Source organism: Dama dama, chromosome 10 (assembly GCF_033118175.1).
Source record: "Dama dama isolate Ldn47 chromosome 10, ASM3311817v1, whole genome shotgun sequence".
Taxonomy (NCBI): Eukaryota; Metazoa; Chordata; class Mammalia; order Artiodactyla; family Cervidae; genus Dama; species Dama dama.
The window spans coordinates 10,486,621-10,510,517 of record NC_083690.1 but is presented as its reverse complement, the minus strand read 5'-3'; the positions used below and the strand labels follow the sequence as shown (position 1 = coordinate 10,510,517).

The 23,897-nt window shown below is 46.5% G+C and overlaps 1 protein-coding gene across 2 annotated transcripts in view; it reads left to right on the top strand.

Moving 5' to 3' along the window:
- The first annotated feature begins 228 nt into the window (after positions 1–228).
- The window catches only part of GRIN2A (glutamate ionotropic receptor NMDA type subunit 2A), a 430,691-nt gene continuing 407,022 nt past the window's right edge, over positions 229–23,897 (top strand). The window contains exons 1-2 of one of the 2 annotated variants that reach the window (XM_061152805.1): positions 229–285; positions 1,736–2,167. In XM_061152805.1, coding sequence (XP_061008788.1) covers positions 1,754–2,167 — 414 coding nt within the window. In that variant the 5' untranslated portion in view covers positions 229–285; positions 1,736–1,753. Of the gene's footprint in view, positions 286–1,735; positions 2,168–23,897 lie in introns of those variants that run through there. The other variant, XM_061152806.1, reaches the window with a different exon arrangement.

Below are 23,897 nucleotides of genomic sequence, written 5' to 3'. Positions count from 1 at the left end.
TGCAGACTGCAGTCAGTCCCCCCCGTCCCTCCGCCTCCCCTCCCCCCGCCCGTGGGCTGACCCTGTCTCCCCGTCTCTTTCTCCGCCCCGGTAGAGCCCTGCTGCAGAGCCTCCGGCTGGGATAGCCGCCCCCCGTGGGGGCGATGCGGACTGCGCGGGACGGCCAGGGGAGCGCGCGGGGGCCGCAGCATGCGGGAACCCGCTAAACCCGGTGGCTGCTGAGGCGGCCGAGATGCTCGTGCGCGCAGCGCGGCCCACCGCATCCTCGACCTTCTCTGGCTACAGGTACGTCCCAGCGGGAAACCTGGGCCCCTCCGGGGTTCTGGGAGGAGGAACGGTCGGCCGGAGGAAGAGCGGGAGAAGGATCCGGGGAGAGAGGGAGCGAGAGAGAGAAAGCGGGAGAGGGCGCAGCGGGAGCGAGGCGCGGGAGGAGCACCAGGGGGCGCTGCGGCTCCGCGCTCGCGGGGCTCCGCCGAAGAGCGCCGAGGCCGGCGCGAGTTCGCCCCAACTTCCCCCCGGCGCCAGGCAGCGCCTGGCCCGAGGGACGCGCGCCTGAGCACGCGTGCCCGACGACTCTGGTATCTGCTGGCGGGCGCGGCCGTGCACCTGGCGCGGTCCATGTGTGGGCACTGGCGGAGGACGTGTGTGGACTCCGGATGGCCTTGGGCCCCTCTACTGCGGGCCTGCGGAGGTGCGCAGAAATGAGCGCGTGCCTGTGAGGGTGCGCGGCCCACTGCCCACGTGCACCTAAGACTTGGTAACAGAATCTGAAGTGGGAAAGCCTGGGGTCGGGGGTGGGCCAGTGATGCACAGTTCACGTCCGCCCGAGAGCTTCTGGGGAGGCAGCCTTCCCTCCCGCCCGGCCCCCAACCCACCTTACCCAGCCCCACGCACGTTCTTTGCCAGCTCCCACGCGTCGGCCCGCGTGGGGGGGGGGGGAACGTGCCTCCCCTCCAGAATTCTGCATTGCACACGGCATGCGTGAGAGATTGTGTGTATGTGTGTGTCTGAGCCTGTGTGTGCCCGCGTGCGTGTAGGGGGCGGGTCCTGGGGCTGCTGGCGGTCGCTTCCTGCCCCCTCTGCGCAAGGTGGGGCGGACCTTAAGTTTCCCCCAGGCACCCTGGATTCTCGGGTGCAAGAGCGAGCGTCCTCAATTCCATGCGCTTGGGGCGGTCCCTGCTCTAGAGGTGCGGGGTCTGCCGTGGGTGCTGAGTGGCGCCAGGTGGGTGATGAACCTCGGTGGGTTCGCAGGGTGTGGGGCCAGTCAACTAGCCTTGCGCCTTCGCTCGGCCGCCTCCGCACGCCTGGGCTGGTCTGTACTTTGCGCCGGGTTCGCAGGGGGCGGGGTCGGTAACTTAGACTCGCGGGGGTGGGAGATGGGCGGGTGGAGGGTATGCTTTGCGCACCTACGTCAGGGGCCGTCGCCAAGTGGTCCCACTTAGCGAGTGCGGCGGGAGATGTGGGTTGAGTCGAAGAGAGAGAGGAGGCTGAATGCGAAGGTGGGTTTGGGGACAGTTACGGAGAATCCGCTCGGATTGGAGTTGTGGACAGAGTGGCAGACGGGTCGAGGGACGCGGATGGCCAGGGGATGGGGAATGGAGTCAGTGACCCCAACAGCTCTCCCTGGGGTGGTTTCCGTTCCTGGCTCCTGGAGCAAGGGGCTATGTCGGTAAACCCCCTCCTCTAGAACCCTCGCGCACCGCAGCGGCGCTGACTCTTCCTCTCCACCTTGCAGGGACCGTAAGTGGCGACTATGGGCAGACTGGGCTACTGGACCTTGCTGGTGCTGCCGGCCCTTCTGGTCTGGCGCGGTCCGGCGCAGGGTGCGGCGGCGGAGAAGGGTCCCCCGGCGCTGAACATCGCAGTGCTGCTGGGCCACAGCCACGACGTGACGGAGCGTGAACTGCGAAACCTCTGGGGCCCCGAGCACGCAGCCGGGCTGCCCCTGGACGTGAACGTGGTAGCGCTGCTGATGAACCGGACGGATCCCAAGAGCCTCATCACGCACGTGTGTGACCTCATGTCGGGGGCGCGCATCCACGGCCTGGTGTTTGGGGACGACACCGACCAGGAGGCCGTGGCCCAGATGCTGGATTTTATCTCCTCACAGACTTTCATTCCCATCCTGGGCATCCACGGGGGCGCATCTATGATCATGGCTGACAAGGTAAGGCCGGGAGGCGATGGGGTGTCAGGACCCCAGCGCGCGCCAGTCATATGGCAGCCACTGCAGGTTTTCCGGAGCCCCTGGCCTCCGTCTTAATCTGAAAGGGGGTTGTGGCCACCGACCCTAAGGAGAGCCAGCTCCTGCTTCTCCAACCTGGAATCGAATGGAAACGCTTTTTGCTTTGGTTCTGAAAGTGGGGGTACTCGGACGCACCTTGGGTGTGCCAGGAAGAACTCAGTAAATGCAGAAGTAAATGGGGTGGTGGAATGCTTAGAGATGGCTAGGTGGTGCACAGAGGTGAGCCTGGGGGTAACTTAAAGCAATAAGTTTTATATTCCTACACTATTAGTTTTACCTGATTGTGTTGTGGCAAATGTCCATTTTTTCCCCCTACTAAAAGCCACAGAAACTATTTTTAAAGGATCAAACATGGGGATATTGTGGAATAAAATGCAAAGTTTTAGGTAAAGCAGAAAAAGGCAGAAAAATGTCATGGTTCCACAGACTGTCTACAATTAGAGGAAGTGGGGTGGGAAGTCTGAGGAGCCCTGAGATAATGGCACACAGGTATGTGTTTCCCCAAGGGAGTGGCTGTGAGTGGAGAGAAGGGACTGCTGACCCAGAGATGGAGGCGCCGGGTGTTCCTGCACATTACCTGGGTGGGACTGCTGGGGGCTCCGAGGCCCTCAGGAGTGCTTGGCTCCTAAGGATGGGTTTTGATAAGGTAGTTGGAGGGTGTCCCAATGAAGGAAAGGTGTAGAGATCTCTTGGCTTAGAGTGGGAAGGAGGGTCTTTCTGTGGATCACCTGGGGGTATTGGTGTGGAGAAGAGGGATCTGGAGACTTGAGTGAGATGTTCTGAGAGCCTGGTTTGAGAACTGTGCAGAAGAGCAGGTGGGAAGGGAAAAGCAAGGTGAGAAATGAGAAAGAAGGGGAGGGTTGGTGTTTGTGGGTGCCCTGTGCTTCTGTCTAAGCCCTGGAAGAGAAATGGGAGGGGGTGTCAGGAAGGGAATTGTGAATGTACTTGTGCTCTGTGGGTCCCCCCAGTCTTGAGACCTTATTGGAGTGTGTTCCTTAGATAGCAGGAGACATCGTAATGGAGCCAGCAGACATTTGTCATAGCACTTTGCTTCTGATGCTCTCAAAGCACTTTTACATTCATCAAATCAAATACTACTTCTGCCTCAGTAATTCCCACCAGCTCCTTTGGGAACCATATTAATTCTTTCAGGTCTCCTGGGCTGCGGCACATTCTGTTGAAATACACAACTGATGTAGAATCTTATTAAACATTCATTTTAAATGGTTTGCAACCTAGCAGAATTCCTATGTGTGGTTGAGTATTTTCCCAGCCACCTCTCAGTTTTGGGGGGGTTCCTTTCTGGGAAGAAATAAGTAGGGAACAGCTGTGTCTTGCCACTGTTATGTGGCCATTTCAGAACTGGCAAAGGTCTTAGAGCCTATTAGAGCATCCTGTAGCTTTCAGGTGAAGAGATTCAGGCTCAGGGCAATTAAAGACTTGGCTAAGACCACACGGTACGTGATGGAACTAAATCTCTGGTTTTCTGGTCCTCTGGTTTCTGACAAAGGCACAAAGAAGGATAAGAACAGCATTTCCCAGCAGGGTTTTGGAGTGTGATTTTGGGATTTAAATATTACTACTGATTCCTTCTCCCTTCCTTTTGACGGAGCAACATGCAGTTAAACAGGGGCCATATTGAAAGTGAAATTTCTGTATCGACTAGGCCCAGCACAATCAGTGGAGAAATATGGTAAAAGCTGAATAGGAGAAGTGTTGGCAGGTGTGGGGCTTGGGCTCTTACCTGACTTACCCATCTGACTATAGGCAAAGAAGCAGGAACAGAAATGGGCTTATAGTTAGCATCCCCTTCATAAGCAGTGACCCGTCCATGTCAGGCTCTGACTTACTAGACCTCTAAGAGAGTATTAGGAAGGGAGTTTTGAGAAGTCCAGAGGATAGGGTGGAAGCATCTTCTCTTGCAGAATAAAACTGCCTTATGGGGATTGGACATGACTGTGACCCCACTTAAAGAAGAAAAAGGACCTCAGGAAAGGGCAAGAGGAAGATGAGAAAGGACATTTTCAGAGATGTCAAGATGAGAGACTGATTTAAGAGGGGGTGGAGAGGAGAGGAATAAAAGGGTGCCTTGGCTCAAAAATGGTGAAAGGAGTTGGATAGTCTTCATTACTGTTGTGGCTTTCTAAGTTGGTCTTGATGGCAGGGAATCAAAGAAGCCGTGGGATAACATTCGGGTATATGTTGGATCCCCTATGGGGGATGTGCAAGTGATGTTAAGAGGAGTGGGGTTTAGGAGTGGGATTTCGAGAAACCTGATTGTGTTAAAAAGAAAGGAAAGAGATCGTCTGGGATGTGAACAGCCCTCCCTCCATTAGTAACGCGTTGAGTTGGCTTGTGTCTTTGCCACCTGTTTCTGCCGAGTTGCAGTTTGACTCTGAAGAAGCAGTCATGGGCATCGCCTTGTTGGGTTGGGTGTGCCCCCGGTCTTGTGGCCACAGAATCTGAGTCTCCCCAAACCACTAAGACCTCTCTGTCCCCCCGTTAAGATGACATCATTTGGTAAAGCCCAGCACATACCTGTGTTGTTTGCATTTCTCAATTGGAAACATGATCCGGTCTCGGTGAATAAGAATGGCAGTTAATTTGACTATCAATTAAATTGAGCCTCTCTCCCCAGTTCTTACGTTTTCCCCAATCTTCTTTACCCTTGATTGGGTGGGGGGGAGGAAAGAACAGAGCTTTGTAATAATTGAAATGTGTGAAGTGGCAGATTTTGTGGTTTAATTTAATTTACAATGGAGATATTAATTTTTGCTTCTATCACTGGGTGGTCTTAAAATATAATTAATTTAGAGGTGAGAATAATGCTCAACATTGATAGAGTTCTAACCTTGTCTTGGTTTGGCCATTTTGATCCCATGAAATACGCTCTGGTTTTGCTAACAGCCCTAGTAAATCAAGCACAGATACTGGACCTTTATGTTGTTGCTCAATATCCTCACCTCCTCTCCTTCCACCCTTATTCCTAACTGCTCCACGGGAGGGAAAAGGCAAGGCTTACATTTTAGCTACATCTATCCATGTCAGTTACTGCGTGGGTTTTGCTTTATATATTATTGCTATATATACTTTTTTATCTCCTCTACTGGAGTGTAAGTTCCTTGAGGACAGATATTTTTTTTAAGTGTTTATGTGTATATGTATATTTGAAATAATGATATTCCTCCTCCACAGACAGTTTATAAAAATAATGTCTTTTCATTACAGAGCACTTAGAAAGTATATTAAAGTTTAAAGAAGAAAATAAAAATCTCCCTTTAAATCTATTCGCCAGGGGTAACCACTGTGGATTATTGGATCTATTTCGTTTTAAGCTTGAGTTATAAGTTCAGGATTATATTGTGTGTATATGTTGTTTTGTTTATTGTACTTTGCATCCTGTGGGCTTTCTTACAAGATCCAGGTTTTTTGTTTATCCTGGAAGAATCCCAGCCATTATCTGTTTGATGTTTCCTTTCTAACATTCTCTTTTTCTCTATATTTAGTCTCTCAGTAATTTCTCTATGTATCTGAAACATTTTTTTAAGTTCTCTGTCTCTCTGTGTTATGTTTGTATGGTGTTTCCTCAATTCTTTATTCTCGTTAACCGGTTCTTTTCATTTGTGTCTGGTATATTATTTTGCCTATCTGTGGAGTCTTAAATTTCAACAGTGATTAATTTCTAAGATACAAAACGGATTTCTGCTTTGGTTTTATTGAAGCAATACCTTCTCATACCTTCCTGCTTTTGTTTTATTGAAACCTCTTTTCACTTTGTGGATGTAAATCTTTTCTGTCCCTTCGAGGATTTAAAAAATACTTCTTATGAAGTCCTTCTCTGATTGCTCTAGCATCTTTTCTTCTTCCCGTGTGAATTCTTCTGTTTTGTAGAGTTTGATCATTGGATAGCCTCATAGGCTCTCGAATTTTTGTTTGTGAACTTATTGTCAAGGCAGTTTTATGGCTTCTTCTGCCCTGTAGCTGTAAGCTGGTGTGTTTTTTAACCAGAGCGCTTGTCAGCAACTCAGCTCCGAGTTCTTTTTCTGCTCTATACACTCTGGTGTGGGCTTGGGTCCTGCTCTCCTGTAGGGCCTCTCATTCTGGCTCTGTTACACATTCAGGGATGTTCTTGTGGCTGTGACTCATGGCGGATGGTGCAGACGTTTCGTCCCCATTCACGGTTAGCTGCGTGGTTTGGGTCCAGCCCTGCCCCTTGTCCCCTTGGTAGATCTTGGGACCTCTGCTTCTGTGGCTCATATCAGACTTACTCCCCCATGCACTTTGATTCCTCCTGAAATTGTAGAGGATCATCTTTTGATTCATTTATTTTTAGGTAGGGCCTTCTATTTTTGATCTGTGGTTCCCTTATTTTCAAGCAGCATTTTATAAGTTTTGAGATCTCTGAAGTTGGATCTATAAATTCTGTGTCTTAGGAGCAGAAGAGGGAGGCAGCTGAATGTGTTCACTGTGATTTTGACCCAGTTATATTTCACAACCTGCTTTTATTTCTTTCAGACTTGATTACGTAGTCTTGGAATTTTTCCTTATCATTAAACCGACTTCTCAAACATGATTTTAAATGGTGCAGAATGTTCTGTTTATACCACAATGATTTAAACTTCTCTTCTGTTTCTTCCCACCTTTAGTAAGGTTGATTTCTGGTCCATGTGTGTGTTCTTTTGGGCACCTTGCACTGATCTTTGCCTTTTGCCTTCGTTTCTGGGTACATATATGGTGATTGAGTGAATCAAGTCACTGGTTTGGATGCCGACTTGCTGCAGTTTCTGGAAGAACTTACCTTTCTGTGGGTCAGGGTTTCCATCCTGTGTTTGTTCCCAAATGCTGACTGATTTCATGGGTGTGTGTTAAGTCTCCTCTTTTCTCCAGTGGGCAGGTAATCACTAGCCATCCCGAGGATTAACAGAAGTTGGGGGCTTCCATGTGAAAGGCCTCCGTAGCTCTGCTGAGTAACAGCTCACCTGTAGGAGGCTGCTGCACTCCTTTGGCGGCTGGGAGTCTGGGTGGGAGTGATGAGCCTGCCCATTAAACTCAGAAGGCTCGTGGAAAGGGCAGAAATGCACATCAGAAGGTCGATGGAGCCCACTCAGATCCTGTTGTAGAGGCTTCAGGTGGTTCCTGGGAGAGTGAGTGGGGAGGCCTATCTTTAGCCTTTTCCATGAGGTACATCAGATGTAGTCATCACTCCTCCTCACGGAAGTCATGGAGAACCTCCACCCTGAGAGGCGCAGTGACCTCTCCATGGGGCCCTCTGGGGTCCCAGCTCATCACCTGGACTCTTGATAGATGTGATCTGGCAGGGTTGGGTGGGTGCTCATCTTCTCTTTGGTAGCCTCACATGGAAAATGCTTCTCTAGGTAGAGTGAGGGGGAGAGACAAAGATAATGAGAGAGAGAGAAAGAGAGTGTGGAAAATCTCAGATTTGTAACAGGGGCTTGGTGGCTTCTGAGAAGGCCATCATGAAAAGGAATGGTTATAATGTTGCTAACTAGTGTGGTTTATTCTACCCTGCCACTTAAGTATTTAAATTCGAATTAGTTGCCAACATTTTAAAGTTAGGTGGTATCACATTTATTTATTTTTTTTAACCCCAAATTTCATGCTTCTTTGGGAAAATCAGAAGGCCTGGTAACACTGGCCTTGCTTCTCCCCATAGTGACAGGTGGCTGGAGATTAGTAGTGCCCCTCCCCCCCTTAAATTGGAAAAGGAAATGGCAATCCACTCCAGTGTTCTTGCCTGGAGAATCCCCATGGACAGAGGAGCCTGGTGGGCTATAGTCCATGGGGTTGCAAACAGTTGGACATGACTGGAGTGACCGAGCACCCCCTTAAATGGGCCTGATGCTTGTCCCGCCTTCAGACTCCAGTTTGCCCACTTCTCTCACTTATGTTACAGTGTTGGTCCTGAAGGCAGTGGGGTTTGTGACCCCTGATATGATGAAGAAAGCAGCTGGCCTTTGTTAAGAGGGTCTCTCACGGTCCTTTTCCTTCTCTCCCAGGCTGCTCCTTGAGAGGTGGAAAACTGGAGGTGTGCACGCGGGCATGTCACTCCGTTCACAGCTGCCACCCCTAATCCCCTGTAGCATTTTGTTCTTTTTGACCACAAGCCCTAAATTCTTCTCAACACGGTCCTCCAGGAAGACACTACCAAGTTAGTTAGCTTGAGTTCGCTAACTACTACTCAAGTTAACTTGAGTCAGAAGACCCCAGAATATCCTAGACGAACAGTCTGAGCACCTACATTCCATTTCCAAGTAGCAGTGTGACTTTGAGACAGTCTCTTCAGCTTTCTCTACCTCAGTTTCTCCTGTAAAATGAAAGTTTAGGGAGATACTATCTTCTAAAGCCTCTTTCCAGCTCTGAAAATTTTATCGCCTTCAAGAAAAGACTGGGAGGAAACATAACAAAATGTGAGCCATGGTTATCTTTGGGTGGTTTGTTCATGGCTGTTTTCATCTTTAAAAAAATATCATTACAGCATGGCTAATAAGTTGAACCTCGAGTTAGATCGTCTGTGTTTAAATTCAGGTTCTGGGTGATCATGGGGAAGTTGCTTCCTGTCTCTGAGCCTGAGTGTCTTCATCTTTAGGATGAGGACAGTAATAGTACCTGCTTCCTAGAGTTGTGAGATTTAAATGGGATAATAGATATAAGGTATGTAGCTTAGTGCTTGGCTCTTAATATCTACTTCTTATGGGAATGTTACTGTCATTGTGTCTATATTTTGTGGTTTTTATTTTTCTCCAAAGTACATGTGTGTGCTCAGTTGCTCAGTTGGGTCTGACTCTTTGCAGCTCCATGGACTGCAGCCCGCCAGGCTCTTCTGTCCTTGGGGATTTTCCAGGCAAGAATACTGGAGTGGGTTGCCATGCCCTCCTCTAGGGGATCTTCCCAACCCAGGGATCGGACCCACTGCAGGCGGATTCTTTACCTATTGAACCACCAGGGAAGCCTGTAGTACATGTGCTTTTTAATAACCAGAAGGGTTATTATAATAAAATTATAATAATAATATAGCAACCTGAAGGGTAATGTGGTGATATGAGGCTATTCCCTGGGAGAAATTGGAAATGAGTCTCATAGAACTCTTAGAATGGGAGAGTCCAACATGAAACGATTCATAATTTCTGAACTGGGACAACCAGAAGCTTTCTTTGAGTTTTTAGGACTTGCTATGAACTTTATCTTGGCAAACTGAAGATTAAATGTGGCCAGTGTGAAAGTGACTGTAAGAGGTGACCTTTATGGTAAATAATTCCACCAGTTGGAACCCATGTTTGCGCTGGGCTTAGGACTCTGGGTCTAGACATATATATGTGTGTGTTATGTTAGTCACTCAGTCATGTCCGACTCTCTGCAACCCCATGGACTGTAGCCCACCAGGCTTCTCTGTCTATGGAATTCTCCAGGCAAGAATAATGCAGTGGGTAGCCATTCCCTTCTCCAGGGGATCTTCCTGACCTAGAGATCAAACCTGGGTCTTCTGCATTGCAGGCAGATTCTTTATCATCTGAGCCACCAGGAAAACCTGTGGACATATATAGATTCTCATTTTCTTTCTGCCAAGGATTAAGTGGCTCTGAGACAGCCTGAGGACACCTGGCAGCCCCAGAGATATTTGACTGAAGAATCCTTGTGATCTTATTCTTTTGCTCTTATTTTATTATCCTTTTAAGTTAATGATTGTGAATCCAGTTGGCTTAGGGAAGGGGCTTAGATTCAAGAGTGAATATAGATTTTGATGTTAATAATCTGGTTGCCTTAATTGAAATGATTTAAGATGTTGGGTGATGGAATTAAAATTCAAAACTGTCTTTCCAGGTTGAAATGATGAACCCATACTACAGACTGCGCTGAAGGGTTTAAGAAGGATGTACATTCTTGCAGGAAGGGGGACATGTGACTTTCCAATTCGCTTGAAATTGATTTTTGTAAGAGTCCTGAACCAGTGGACTGCCTGCTGAGTCTGGCTCATGGATGCATTAGTATTTTATTTCACCAGCACAGTATTTTTAAATGCTTGAATTTTAATATCTTCGGACAAGGCTTTCACTTTTAGGTTCCCTACAGCCCTCCTCGCTCCCTGTTATCTCACATCTAGACAGATTCACACATTTATGTTAACTGCATGGTCTCTGCAGGCATTTGAAATTATGATCCTCAATCACAGGATTTTTGTTTATTTCCTCATTTGTTTTGTCTTGACCAGATGCTCAGCAGGTCCCAAAGAGTGATAGACCTCTTAGAAAAGTAAAGCCAACATCTCTAGAAATATGTTGAAATCAAGAGAGATGATAGTTCTATTATACCTTTTCTGTTGTTAGGAGTCCCTTCTGCTCCAAGTCGCAGAGTATTTGACCTGCATTGGCTTAAACCATTAGGATATTTAGTTTTATTGTTTAACAAGGTGCCCTAGGTCTGGTTTAGCATCCCAGTAACCCATCGAGGGCTCAGGTCCTTTCCATTCCTCTATTTTGCCTTCCTCAGATGCTGGTTCACCTTGGTCACAAGATGGCTGCTTCTGTTCCAGCCATCACATCTTCACATGCCAGCATTCATAAAAGGAAGAAAAGGGAGAGAAATGAAACTTTATTCTGGGCCCTCCCTCTATCCTTTTCATAGAGCAGACTTCCTGTTACATTTCATTGGCCAAAACTGAGTCATATGCCATCTCTTGAACATCACTGATTGAAATTAATAATCAAAATTCTTCTCCAAGAGTGGATAATTGCCACTGGAGCAAAATTTTCTTCTGTTAGCAGAGGTGTAGGAGCAGTGGCTAGTTGGTCCACCTGATGCTGTCTCCAGCGACACTGATGCATCTAGAGACCCGACTTAGTTGTGGGGGGTAATATATGAAGATGAATGTTGAAAAACTTAAGTATGTCCAGAGGAAGAGCCTCCAGGATTATGTAGTATCTAAATAACATCTGATGAGAGTTTCCTAAATAAATATTTAGGAAAATTCAGCCTGGAGAAGATAAATCTCAGAGAGGATAAGAGATGTGTTCAAATACCCCATGGGCTGTTACAGGGTAGAAGGTTAAGTCTTAATTTTTTTGTTGTTGTTGTTTTGGGGACAGAACTGAGACCAGAGGGTGAAATTATAAGGTTGTTATGAAGAATAAGCTTTGGCAATTAGGTCTCTAATAGAAGACTCTGATATTTCATAGAATAATGTGTCTGATGGACCTGACTGAGCCCAGAGTGACTGCCATCTGTCAAGGACACACACAGAGTCAGACTCACACTGGCAAGCTGGGACTGGGTCACCTCCGAGGTCCTTCCTCACTCCCAGACTCTGCACCTCTCAAGTTCTTGAATTTCTAAAAATCCCCAGATCCTGATACTTCAGGCCCTTGGGTTTGGCTGAAAACCAACATCCTCACTTTCTGTAAGCGTGTGAGTAATTCAGTATAAATTTGCCTGGCATGGGGGAGGAATTTATGAACCCTGCATCATCACCCTAAATCCCCAGAGGACTTTACATCTTTCCGAAGGGTAGATGATATTTGAAAAGCAGAAAACCTATGTATATATCAATTCACACACACACATATAAATATAAACATAAGTAGGTCAGCTGGCATCATATTTACTAGTGGAAATGTTTTTGGTTGAGAAGTGCATCTACACAAGACGACGTTTAGAGTAATTGCCAATGATCTCAAAAAGGGAAGTTTTTTGCAGTTCAGTTCAGTTAATCATCATTACTTATTGAAGTATATTCCTGTTTGTGTGCATATTACTTTGGTAATACTTTTGTGTATCCTAAAGAGACAGCCAGACCCCTCTCTGATGTTTCAGCTAGGAAATTATCCTTTTCTGTCTGTTGTACTCCCCTGTGTTTTGAACATTTGCTTGTGGCAGAAACTTCTCTGGGTACTATTCCATTGTTTATCTCTTCCTCTGTTTTCCCCTCGCACCTCCCAAGGAACAAACACAACCCGATTCCTTCCAAATGCTTTGCCTTTCCATTCAAATTTTACAACTTTGCATATGATGGAAACGGGTATGTTTTTGATAATTATTCATTTATTAGAAATAAGTACTCACAGGCAGAGTAAAAAAAAAATCCAGAAAATACAATGCAGCATTCAGAGAAAGAATGTTTGCTTAATTAATGCATGATGCCCGGTTCTCTCCGTAGAGGTGACCCTGTTACCTATTCAAAGGGAAAAAATGTTAATTGGGATGGTAGTTTGTTTCTCTTTGTGATTTATTGCTGAAGTTGGTGTCTTACAAGGGTCTTTTTCCTTTTTTAAAATCTCACTGACTTGAAAGAGGTTAATCGTTTTCCATTGGTCCCCAACTGTGTCTGTTTTTCCCCCAAACAAAATAAAAGCTCATGCTCAAATATAAGCTGAAAATCACTGGCCCCTCTAAAGCTAGGCCTACCTACTCATCCAAGGGATTTAAGATCCTTCAGGGTGATCTGGGGGGAGGAGGAGTCAGGATCACTTTATAGGCTAATGAGAGCTATGGGCCATTCCCCAGAGGAATATTCAGGAGCCTGCATCTGATACCATGTCAATTTCAGGGGCACACAGACCCTCTGAAACCCATTCATAGCCTCCTTGGAATTGATTTATTCTTACTGGTTTATGAATAGGTCTTCATTGAGTCTGTAAAACCTGGGCCCAAATGTTCTATAGATATACCTGTGATCAAATTATTTGCGTCCTTGCTATATAGCACAGAGAGCTCAGCTGAGTGCTCTGTGATGACCTAGAGGGGTGGGATGATGGGGTGAGGGGGGGGGTCCAAGATGGAGGGGATATGTGTATACATATCACTAATTCACTTTGTTGTGCAGCAGAAACTAATACATTGTAAAGCTACTATCTCCAATAAAAAAAATACAGGTGTGTGTGTACACTCACACACACACACACAGGTTATTTGCTTCCATGTAACTCAAAATCTAGTTGGAGGAGACGTGCAGTTAAAGCCCTGAGTGATGCATCAATGATTTGGGGGCTATGAGACTATAGAAAGGAGCTCTTCTTTCAGAGGTCTGAGGGTGGGGGATAAAAGCCAGGGAAGATGCCCTAGGGTCAAAGTCAAGAACTCTGGATCCAGGAACAGGCCACCACCCACGTGCCTGCCTGTAGGTCATCACCCAGCACAGTGGCCTGAGGAGTAGCCTCAGCGCTGAGGGGCCACCACCCCACCACCGCCCAACCTGTCCCTCTAGGCTGCCAGGCTCCAGGGACGCCTTGACAGCTCCTGGATTTTCCTCTGGACGGCAGTTCTCAAAATCAAAACCCTGAGTTTTTTGCCGATTTCTAGTCTGTTGTCACACATGGTGGGCTGTCTCCTGCTTTATCTTGTCTCTTCCACGTAAGGAAATTCTTACTAGAAGGAGTGAGAGCCGTTTGAGATCCCTGTTGTCTTGTACGTCTATCCTTGGACTGAAAAAAACCCGAACGCAAAGCCCCTTATTTTCTAAGTGAATTGTTGCAAAGCTAAGATATCTGTGGGGCTGAGGAAATGTCTTGTTGGTTGACGGGTGGACAGAGCCACGATGGGAAGACGCTGGGAGCTGTAGAAAAGGACGTGCTTGCAGAGGCTCTAGTGCCAGCCAAGGGGCATGGCTTCCGCCTATGGAATTTTGAAGATGGCAGGCCCAGGTGAAGACCTGAGCTTTATGGTCAGATTGCCCTTTAGTTAATTGCTGTTGGTTTTCACCTTGGTTAATTGGTGTTCATCTTTTCCCTCCCATTGTTTACCCTTCTTCTTCTTTTTTTAAATTGAAGCATAACTGAAATAACATCTTATTAGTTTCAGGTAAACGATGCAACGATTTGATATTTGTATATATTGTAAAATGAACACCACAATGAGCCCAGTTAATATTCATCACCATGCATGGTTACAAACTATTTTCCTTGCAAAGCTGTTCACCAAGGTGGTTTTTTTTTTAATTAGAAGATAATTGCTTTACAGCATTATGTTGGTTTGTGCCATCCATCAACATGGATCAGCCACAGGTATACATATGTCCCCTCCCTCCTGAGCCCCCTCCCGTCTCCCACCCCAGCCCACCCCTCCCGGCTGCCTCGGAGCACTGGGTTCAGCTCCCTCTGTCACTCAGCGAAGTTCCACTTGCTGTCGATCTTACGTACGGCGATGTATGTGTTTCCATACTATTCTTTTTTTTTCATACTATTCTTTTCTCAGTTTGTCCCACCCTCTCCTTCCCACTGAGGTGTTTTTTTATTTGAGGTGTTGTGTTTAATAGCAACAAATATGAAGAAATTGAACTTATCAAATCATGATGTAGACATAGATTGGAAAAGGTAGCAGATAAAAATGCTTATAAGTCAGTTGTATTGATAATTACATATGAATTACACAATACAATGTTAAGCAAATTAAAGATTATATATGAAGTTATATAACCAATATGTATATTTTATATGTGTGTTTATAAGATATAGATGAAAAGACTAGAAGGATATGTATCACAAAGTTAATAGCAGCTGTTTGCAGATGAGATCAAAGGTGGTTTTTATTTTCTTTATACATCTCTGAATCTCACAAATCCTCTAAAGCTGTGCATTTATTAGATTATTTTTATATTAACTGTGGCTGTTTTTTAAACAGTCCTTTACTGATAATTGGTTTCCAGAAAGATTGGACCACTGGATATTTCTAGGAGCTATGATAAAGTACCTCTGTAGTCTAACTATGGCCAGCACTTGAAACAAAATTTTTTCTAATTGACTTGGTGAAAATGTTATCTCATTGTTTTAATTTGCCTCTCTTTTATGGCATCTGCTGTGGAATATATTTAATTTAGTCACATCACTTTTATATTCCCTGGGTGCTGCGCATCTTAACCTCTTTGATATTTCTCATTGTGCAAATGGAAAAACCTCAGAAAATGATGGATTCCAGTATAAAGTACAGTGAAATAATTTGAATTTCTGAAAAATAATAAATATTTTGAAGCCTGGCAGGGAGTTCTATGATTATTCATTCTTAGTCACCCGGCATTGCTCAGCCGGTGTGTCTGTATCAGTGTTGTTTCAAGAATTGCTTGAACATGTGAAATTTCCCAGTGGAAAATCATTTTGTGGGACTTGACTGTTCTGATTTTCCAGGAGGTGCGGGACAGAACCATGTCCTAGCTGGCTGGAGCTGGGCTCCTGTCACAGGCTTTGCGGTGAACGGTGGGGATGTGAAGTTCTGTTCTCTTCTTTGGAAAAGTGGAGGCAGGATAAGGATGGGACAGTCACTGCCCTGCCACCTGAAAGGGATATTGCCCGGGTGGCAGGGACTCGCTGATCTCTGTTTCCGTGGCAGGGGTAGGCGCAATGAAAGGAATTGTAAACGAAAGTAAGAGGGATTTAGGCTGACGCTAACAGGTGTGGGGGGACTCTTCAAAACACTTAACCACTAATAAAGCATGGTCACTGTTATGAACTGAGTGTTTGCGACCCTCCAAAATTCATATGTTGAAACCCAACCCCCATGTCCCAGATGGTAGAGCCTTTGGGAGGTGATTAGGTCATAAGGGTGGAGCCCTTGTAAAAAGAGACCCTGAAGAGTTGATGCTTTCGAAGTGTGGAGAAGACTCTTGAGAGTCTCTTGGACAGCAAGGAGATCAAAGTCAATCTTAAAGGACTACTCATTGGAAGGGCTGATGCTGAAGCTGAAGTTCCAGTACTTTGGCCCCCTGATGCAAAGAACTGACTCATTGGAAAAGACCCTGATGCTGGGAAAGACTGAGGGCAGGAGGAGAAGAGGGCAGCAGAGGATGAGATGGTTGGATGGCATCACCAATTCAGTGGACATGAATGTGGGCAAACTCTGGGAGATGGTGAGGGACAGGGAAGCCTGGCTGGTGCTGCAGTCCATAGTGTTGGAAAGAGTCGGACATGACTTGATGACTGAACAACAACAACAAAAAAGAGACTCCAGAGAGCTCCCTCACCCCTTTCTGCCGTGTGAGGACACAGTGAGAAGAGTTACCTTGATGAATCAAGAAGAAGGTCCACTAGACTCTGAATCTCCTGGTGCCCTGATCTTGGACCTCCAGCCTCCAGACTGTGAGAGAGAAATAATCTGCTTGTTTTTAAGTCACCCAGTCTCTGCTATCTTGTTATATAGCAATCCGAAGGGACTAGGACAATCAGTGATGAATCAGAGCACAGACGCTCTTTATAAGATGCTGGAACTCCCATTGTGTTGGGCACTAGTCCTTTTGTGACTGATGATGAGAAGGTGGAGGGGGGGAGGTTACCGAGGGAGGGGTTGAATGGCAGAGGGACTTGAAGGCCCTGAAAGCTTGTGGCAATCAAAACCCAGGCATTTCAGTGTCTTAATAATCAGCTCAGTTGTACCCGTTTGTATCAGCTGGCTATCACACTAGAGTATTAGTGAGATCTCTTGTGTCTTTTGGAGAAGGCAGTGGCAACCCACTCCATGTTCTTGCCTGGAGAATCCCAGGAACTTCGGAGCCTGCTGGGCTGCCGTCTGTGGGGTCGCACAGAGCCAGACGCGACTGAAGCGACTTAGCAGCAGCAGCAGCAGCAGCTTGTGTCGTTTATGCCAAGGTGTGTGCAGTGGTTTTCCAGGACAGGAAAGAGGGTGATTGTCTCCTCTGTCCTATGTCAGCCATGCTCTGGAATGGGGAGGTGGGGCTGAAAACCTTCTGAAGTTCCCTTTTCTAAAATATGGAATAGAGATGTGCTTTCTTCTACCCCTGAGCCCAGCGCTTTCCCCTTCTCTCCTGTGAGTTAATTCTCCACCTGCATGCCACGTGCATGCCCCCTCCCATGATAAGAGGCAGACAAGAGAGCTGAAGCCAGCTTTGCCCTCACTGCCTACCTCCCATCCCCTGGCTCCTTGTCTTCCAGGGCAAGACCTTCCCAAGCAACTCCTGTTTCATTGGCATTGAATGAAATGGTCTGTTTCAGTCTCTAGTTTTGGGGGTGTGATGTGGTCACTTGCGGAAGCACAAAAATAATGTCACAACCTTCTTGGAATACTCCAAGCCTAAATGAGCTTCATTCAAGATCCAGCTTTCCAAAGGATGTGCCTCAGTGGGATCATATACTTGATTTGCATGTAGAGTCTGCGCTTTTCCTCCCTCCTATAGAGTGGGAAATTCTCCTTCCCCATCCTGGTGCCTAGAGGTTTCCTAATCCTAATGGTTTACACAGTAGAGAGGCATATCCCTGGCTTCACCTAGGGGTAGGAGGAACCTGGGATATCTTGGAGATTATTATTTGAGAGTGTCACAGGATCAACTGTGTCCTCCTAAAAACTCTGTGTTGAAGCCCTAGCCCTGGGGCACTCAGAATGTGACTGTATTTGGAGATGAGGTGTTTACAGAGGTAAGTAAGGTACAGTGAGGTCATAATTTAGGTTAAAATGGGTCCTAATACAATGTGACTCATGTCGTTATAAGCAGAGGAGATTAGGACAGAGTCATGCATGGAAGGAAGACTGTGTGCAGACACAGGGAGAAGACGGCCTGGCCGACGGCAAGGCGAGGAGCGAGGCCTCAGAAGGAGCCGACCCTGCTGATGCCTTGCTCCCAGACTTGTAGCCTCCACAACCAAGAAGCTAAATTTCTCTTAAGTCACCTAGTCTGTCATTAGGCACTTTGGTATGGCGGCCCTAGCAAACCAATGCAGAGAGGTGGGGTGGTGCTTCAAGCTTAAGTCCAAGCTTTCTTAATGCTCTAATTCTCCTTGCAAACTGGGAGGGAGTTAAGATGCTCCAGCTATAGAACCCAGATGCCCATCTTCCCTAAGACTGACTTTGTTCTTCTCATGGTAAGGTTTCTGTTCTGGCTGAGGGGCTCCTGCATTGAGGAGTTGAGTCCTCATCTTGGAATCCTTCCTAGAACACTTTTAGGACTTTAGTTCAGTCGCTCAGTCATGTCTGACTCTTTGCGACCCCATGAACTGCAGCACGCCAGGCCTCCCTGTCCATCACCAACTCCTGGGGTTTACCCAAACCCATGTCCATCAACTCGGTGATGCCATCCAGCCATCTCATCCTCTGTCTTCCCCTTCTCCTCCTGCCCCCAATCCTTCCCAGCATTAGGGTCTTTTCCAATGAGTCAACTCTTTGCATCAGGTGGCCAAAGTATTGGAGTTTCAGCTTTAGCATCAGGCCTTCCAATGAACACCCAGAACTGATCTCCTTTAGGATGGACTGGTTGGATCTTCTTGCAGTCCAAGGGACTCTCAAGAGTCTTCTCCAACACCACAGTTCAAAAGCATTAATTCTTCTGCGCTCAGCTTTCTTTATAGTCCAAATCTCACATCCATACATGACCACTGGAAAAACCATAGCCTTGACTAGACGGACCTTTGTTGGCAAAAGCATGTCTCTGCTTTTAAATATGCTGTCTAGGTTGGTCATAACTTTCCTTCCAAGGAGTAAGCGTCTTTTAATTTCATGGCTGCAGTCACCATCTGCAGTGATTTTGGAGCCCAAAAAAACAAAGTCTGACACTGTTTCCACTGTTTCCCCATCTATTTCCCATGAAGTGATGGGACCAGATGCCATGATCTTAGTTTTCTGAATGTTGCGCTTTAAGCCAACTTTTTCCCTCTCCTCTTTCGCTTTCATCAAGAGGCTTTTTAGTTCCTCTTCACTTTCTGCCATAAAGGGTGGTGTCGTCTGCATATCTGAGGTTATTGTTATTTCTCCCAGCAATCTTGATTCCAGCTTGTGCTTCTTCCAGCCCAGCATTTCTCATAATGTACTCTGCATATAAGTTAAATAAGCAGGGTGACAATATACAGCCTTGACGTACTCTTTTCCCTATTTGGAAGACTCTCAGTTTTATTCCAATAGCCTTAGGGAGTGTGGTAGACAGAATAATCATCCTCCACAGATGTTCTAATGCCCGGAATCCGTGATACGTTGCCTTTATTGGCAAAAGGGATGTTGCAAATATGATTAAGTTAAGGATCTTTGAGTGGGGATACTGACATGTTTCATCCACGCAACAGCATGATGAGGTAGGCTGCATTATCATCCCCAGTTTACAGATGAAGGAACTGAGGCTCATAGAACTTTAAGGCATGTGTCTGAATTCACACAGGTGGCAAGTGGTAGGGCCAGGATTTGAACCTGGCTCTAGTTTGGCTCTTAGGCAGGGCTTCCCAGCCTCAGCACCTTTGTTCTGGGGGTGGGGATGGTGTTCTGTGCACCATATAATGTCTAGCAGCATCCCTGGCCTCTCCCCTGGTTCCAGTAGTGGAATCCTGCAGCCCTAGTTGTGACCAGCCAGAATGTCTCCAGACCTGCTAAACGTTGCCTGGATGAGAACCGTGGCTCTGGGTTTTGAGGTTTGCTCAGGGCCCAGCACCATCTATACTGTGCTGCTGTGTTCTCAGTTACGTTCTTAGTCGCCCAGTCGTGTCCGACTCTTTTGCAACACCATGGACTGTAGCCTGCCAGGCTCCTCCGTCCATGGGATTCTCCAGGCAAGAATACTGGAGTGTGAGGCTATTTCCTGCTCCAGGAGATCTTCCCCACCCAGGGATCGAACCCTCATCTCTTGCATCTCCTGTATTTATCAGGCAGATTCTTTACCACTGAGCCACCTGGGAAGCCCCACCACACAGTAGGTGCTTAATAAGTGATGTCTTCGTTACACTTGGAGCCTCACATTTCACAAAAGCTTCAAAGCTCTCAGTAGGTGAGCGTTGGTTGATGTTCCTGCCTCTTTATCCCAGCAGCATCCAGCGGAATCTGTTCTCCTGTTTGGGGGTTGGTGTCAAGCCCGGCAGAACCTTGTGTGCAAGGATGTTAATCCTTTCCATCAGCTTCCCTGGCAGCTGAGGAGTGCTGTGGCAGATTGAGGAAGGGCACCGAGCAGATTGCGAAAGGCACAGACACGTGTGCACATAGGCGCTTAATATCCTCTCCAGAGGGGTGATTCATGTAGCTCACACATGGCCTTGTGGGGAGCTGTCTGAACGATTAACGTGCCTCCACCAAAGTCTTTGAGAACAGAGTTTCCCTGTCATTCTTGGACCTTGATGGGGAAAAAAGAGTCAAGAAATTCGGGATACTTGGGCAAGAGGAAAGAGCAAGAGTAAATTAATAAGCTCTCTGTTAATTTGAGCATTTCTCCAAAAAACAGCAAGATCAAGTTATATCTCGTAAATGAATCTATTAACTTTTATGGTTGATTTGGATTAGGGCAATTGGTTGGAAGAATTCATTAAAGCTGCCAAAATCTCTGGTTCAGCTGCATGGAGGGACGTTTCTGTTCCCCAAGCATACCTCCTACCTCTGCCTCTAAGCAGTGGTATCAAAAAAACAAATTGTCAGCGGCAACATGAGATCAGTTCATCCACTTTGTAGCATGTATCGATACTTTATTCCCTTTCATGTCTGCATAATACTGCACTGTGGAGAAACACACTTTGTTTACCTAGTCATCCTTTGATGGACATTTGTGTTGTCTTCAGCTTTTGACTGTTGGGAATAGTGATGCTATGAACATTTGTGCACAATTTTTTGTTGCTCTTGTTGAGCACCTGTTTTCAATTCTTTTGGGGTGTATGCCCCACAGAATGCTGGGTCATATGGTAATGCTGCATTTAATTGATTGACGATTGACCTTTCTTCCCCCACAGTGCTTTTCTTTACGTCTTTAAAAGAAAATACATTTTAAAAGGAAATGGTATATCACTGCCAAAAATAGAAACCGGTTTCCCTTGCTGTAAATAGATGGCAACAGTAAACTAACACACAAAATCACACACACACACACAAACTTGAAAATTAAAATGAGGACACACAGCAGAAATTAAAATGAGGAAACGCAATACAGTGCTATTAAATATAACGATGCTATTTTCTACTAAGGCTTAGCATATCACACTCTCTTTTAAAGGGACATTAAAATGTGTCAGAAAGGTGTTGAAGATCTATTAGCACCAAATGGAGACTTTCTCATCAACTAATTAGAAGAACTGAAAGGAAATCAGCGCTTTATCGCACGTGCTTGATTGCTGTTTGGTGCCTTGCTCCTGTAAGACAGAACCATCTCTGGCTCCACATCGGGTCTGCCCATTCTTTAACTGCCTGACTCTGGGTGACTGCCTTCCTCTCTGTGATGCTGGGTCCCTGTCACCTTTCACTTGGACTCTGACTCCAGTCTTCCTGCCCACACATTCACCATCAGCCACTGCTCACACCACTAAAGGGGAGCTTTGAGCATATTGATCTCCACTCTTGAAGCTTTGGTGATATCCCCAGGGCAAAATTCGTGATTTCTATTATTCCCTTTTAAGTTTATTATTATTATTCTGTATCCAGGGTAAAGTGTAAACTCTTATCCAGGCGCCCAAGAGTCACTGCAGCCAGCTGTCTGTCCCCTGCCGCTCTTTCTCTCTCCCATACTGAACCCATCAGGTGGACTCGAGACGCCTGCCCTTCCGTCTACACTCCCCATCGTTCCGACTCTGTCACCGCGTGCCTCACCTGTGTTGATCGTCGCCTTGGTTGGCGTACCTCTCAGAGTCCTTACGAAGATCAAATAAGACATATGGAGACCCTGAAAACTCTAAAGAGAAATACAGATGCAAAACGAGCCCCGCCTTGTCTGCTGCCCTTTAAGTTCTCAATGTCAAGCTGCCTTTTCGCCTCTTAGGTTGCCTTCCACTGCCTCTTGTGCTCTGAGTATCTTTCTCGCCACATGACAGACAGACTGGTCTCCCGCGTGAATGAATTTGTTTCTCTTCTTTATCCTAGCTGTCACCCTTCTCATCTGCCTTCCGCCCCGCCCCTGCCGCCCTCCCCAGTGCCCGGTGTATGTGGTTTGAAACAGCAAATCCCTGTCTTAACCTGCACAAGAGGCCGTCTTGCCATCGTAGACCGGGAGTGGAAAAGCCGTCGCTGCACTGTCTCCATCCAATATACTTTCTTTCCTTGTTTCTCTTCCCCTATTAGGTGCATCTTTGAATGTTCTTCCTCTAATGGGAAGTGACAGTTTAATTGTTTGGGTTTCTTAAATTTATTTTCTGCTACACAGCTGACCACACGTGATAAGGCAGGCAGCTCCGCTTCATGCCATGATCTCCTCCCTCTTGCTCTTTGCATTAGAGGATTCAGGGGGAGCCATGAAGCAGCTAATTCTGTGAGTGACAAGAGTGTTGAAAATCACTGTTGGGGACCGGAGCTTCCCTGGGGAGAAAGGAGACAGGTGTGTGCAGGAACCGGAAAGCTGACAGGTCTCCTGTCCTCAAGGTTACACCATTCTTTCTTTGTCCAGGGTCCCTTTTGCCACTTACAATGGATTTCTGCATGATTATTCACTGTTATTTGAAATATTGTGGGCCTTTGGAAACGTGGTACCTTAGACATCCAACATCATAATCGTTGATGGTATTGAAGTCACCTTACTGAACAAAATAGTTGACTGAGACCACAGAAAGGATGTATTTAACTCAAGTCATTAAGTAGATGTGGAAGATGAGGTTCAGAGTGATGCAAGGACTTGCTAAAAGCACCTTATTTCCTGACTCCCTGTCCATGGATCTCCTGGCCCATCAAATGGTGCTGAAGAAAGGGCCTGCAAGGACATCCTTTTTCTGTGATGTGTGTGTGTATGTGTGCGCGCGCACGCTCAGTTGCTCAGTTGTGTCCAACTCTTTGTGACCCCATGGACTGTAGCCCGCCAGGCTCCTCTGTCCATAGGATTTTCCAGGCAAGAATTCTGGAGTGGTTTGCCATTTCCTACTCCAGGGGATGTTCCTGATCCAGGGATTGAATCAGAGTCTCTTGCATCCACCAGCATTGGTAGGCTGATTCTTTACCAACTGCACCACCTGGAAAGCCTTTTTCTCTGATGGGGGATCTTCAATGCAGATTTCATTGCCTTCAGATGAAATGTAAAACTGCTGGTCATACCAAGCCTCTTACCCTGATTTCTGACCTCTGACCCCCTCTCTAACCTCCAGCCTCCATTCTCTCCCCTCTCTTTTCAATTCCCTCTAGTTCTGCCTTCATCAAAGAGAATTCCAAGCAATATTAGTTCCAAGAGGTTTTCCCTCCAGAGAAGTGTTTAAGCCAAAATAAGTTTAGAAGATGTTCAACATAGGGAAACCCTGAACATCAGGAAACCCTCGGATATTTACAACACGTTATCTCATTTGAGGCTTTGAGAAGTCCTGCCCTACAGACCTCTTTTAAACTGTATTTAAATTGTTTCCTAAATTGATTCAATTGCGAAGCTCCCCTTTTGTTTTTTGCACAATGCTTGTCCTTGTTGGCTTGATAAAACATAACAAAAAGTACTGCTCTGGGTGTTTCGGTAACCTGGCTTCTTGCCTGTGCTTTGGCTCTGCCTCTCTCTGGGACCCTTTGGGACTCATCTCAAAAGTCATCGCTCTGGGAGAACTTGCATCACTGCCCTCCCAGGAATTAGGTGCCTTTCCTGTGGCTTTTTGCAGCTCCTGCATTCTGAAGCTGAGGATATCTTTTGTTGAGAATGGGAACCGTTCTTTCTCACCTGCCTCTATCTCTGTGTGTGTTCAGTCATTCCACAAGTACATATGGTGAGTCCTGTGTCCAGGCATATTTTAGAAGGCTCCAGGGATCTTCAATGAATAGAACAAGCCCCTGCCCTCGGAGGGCTTACATTTAA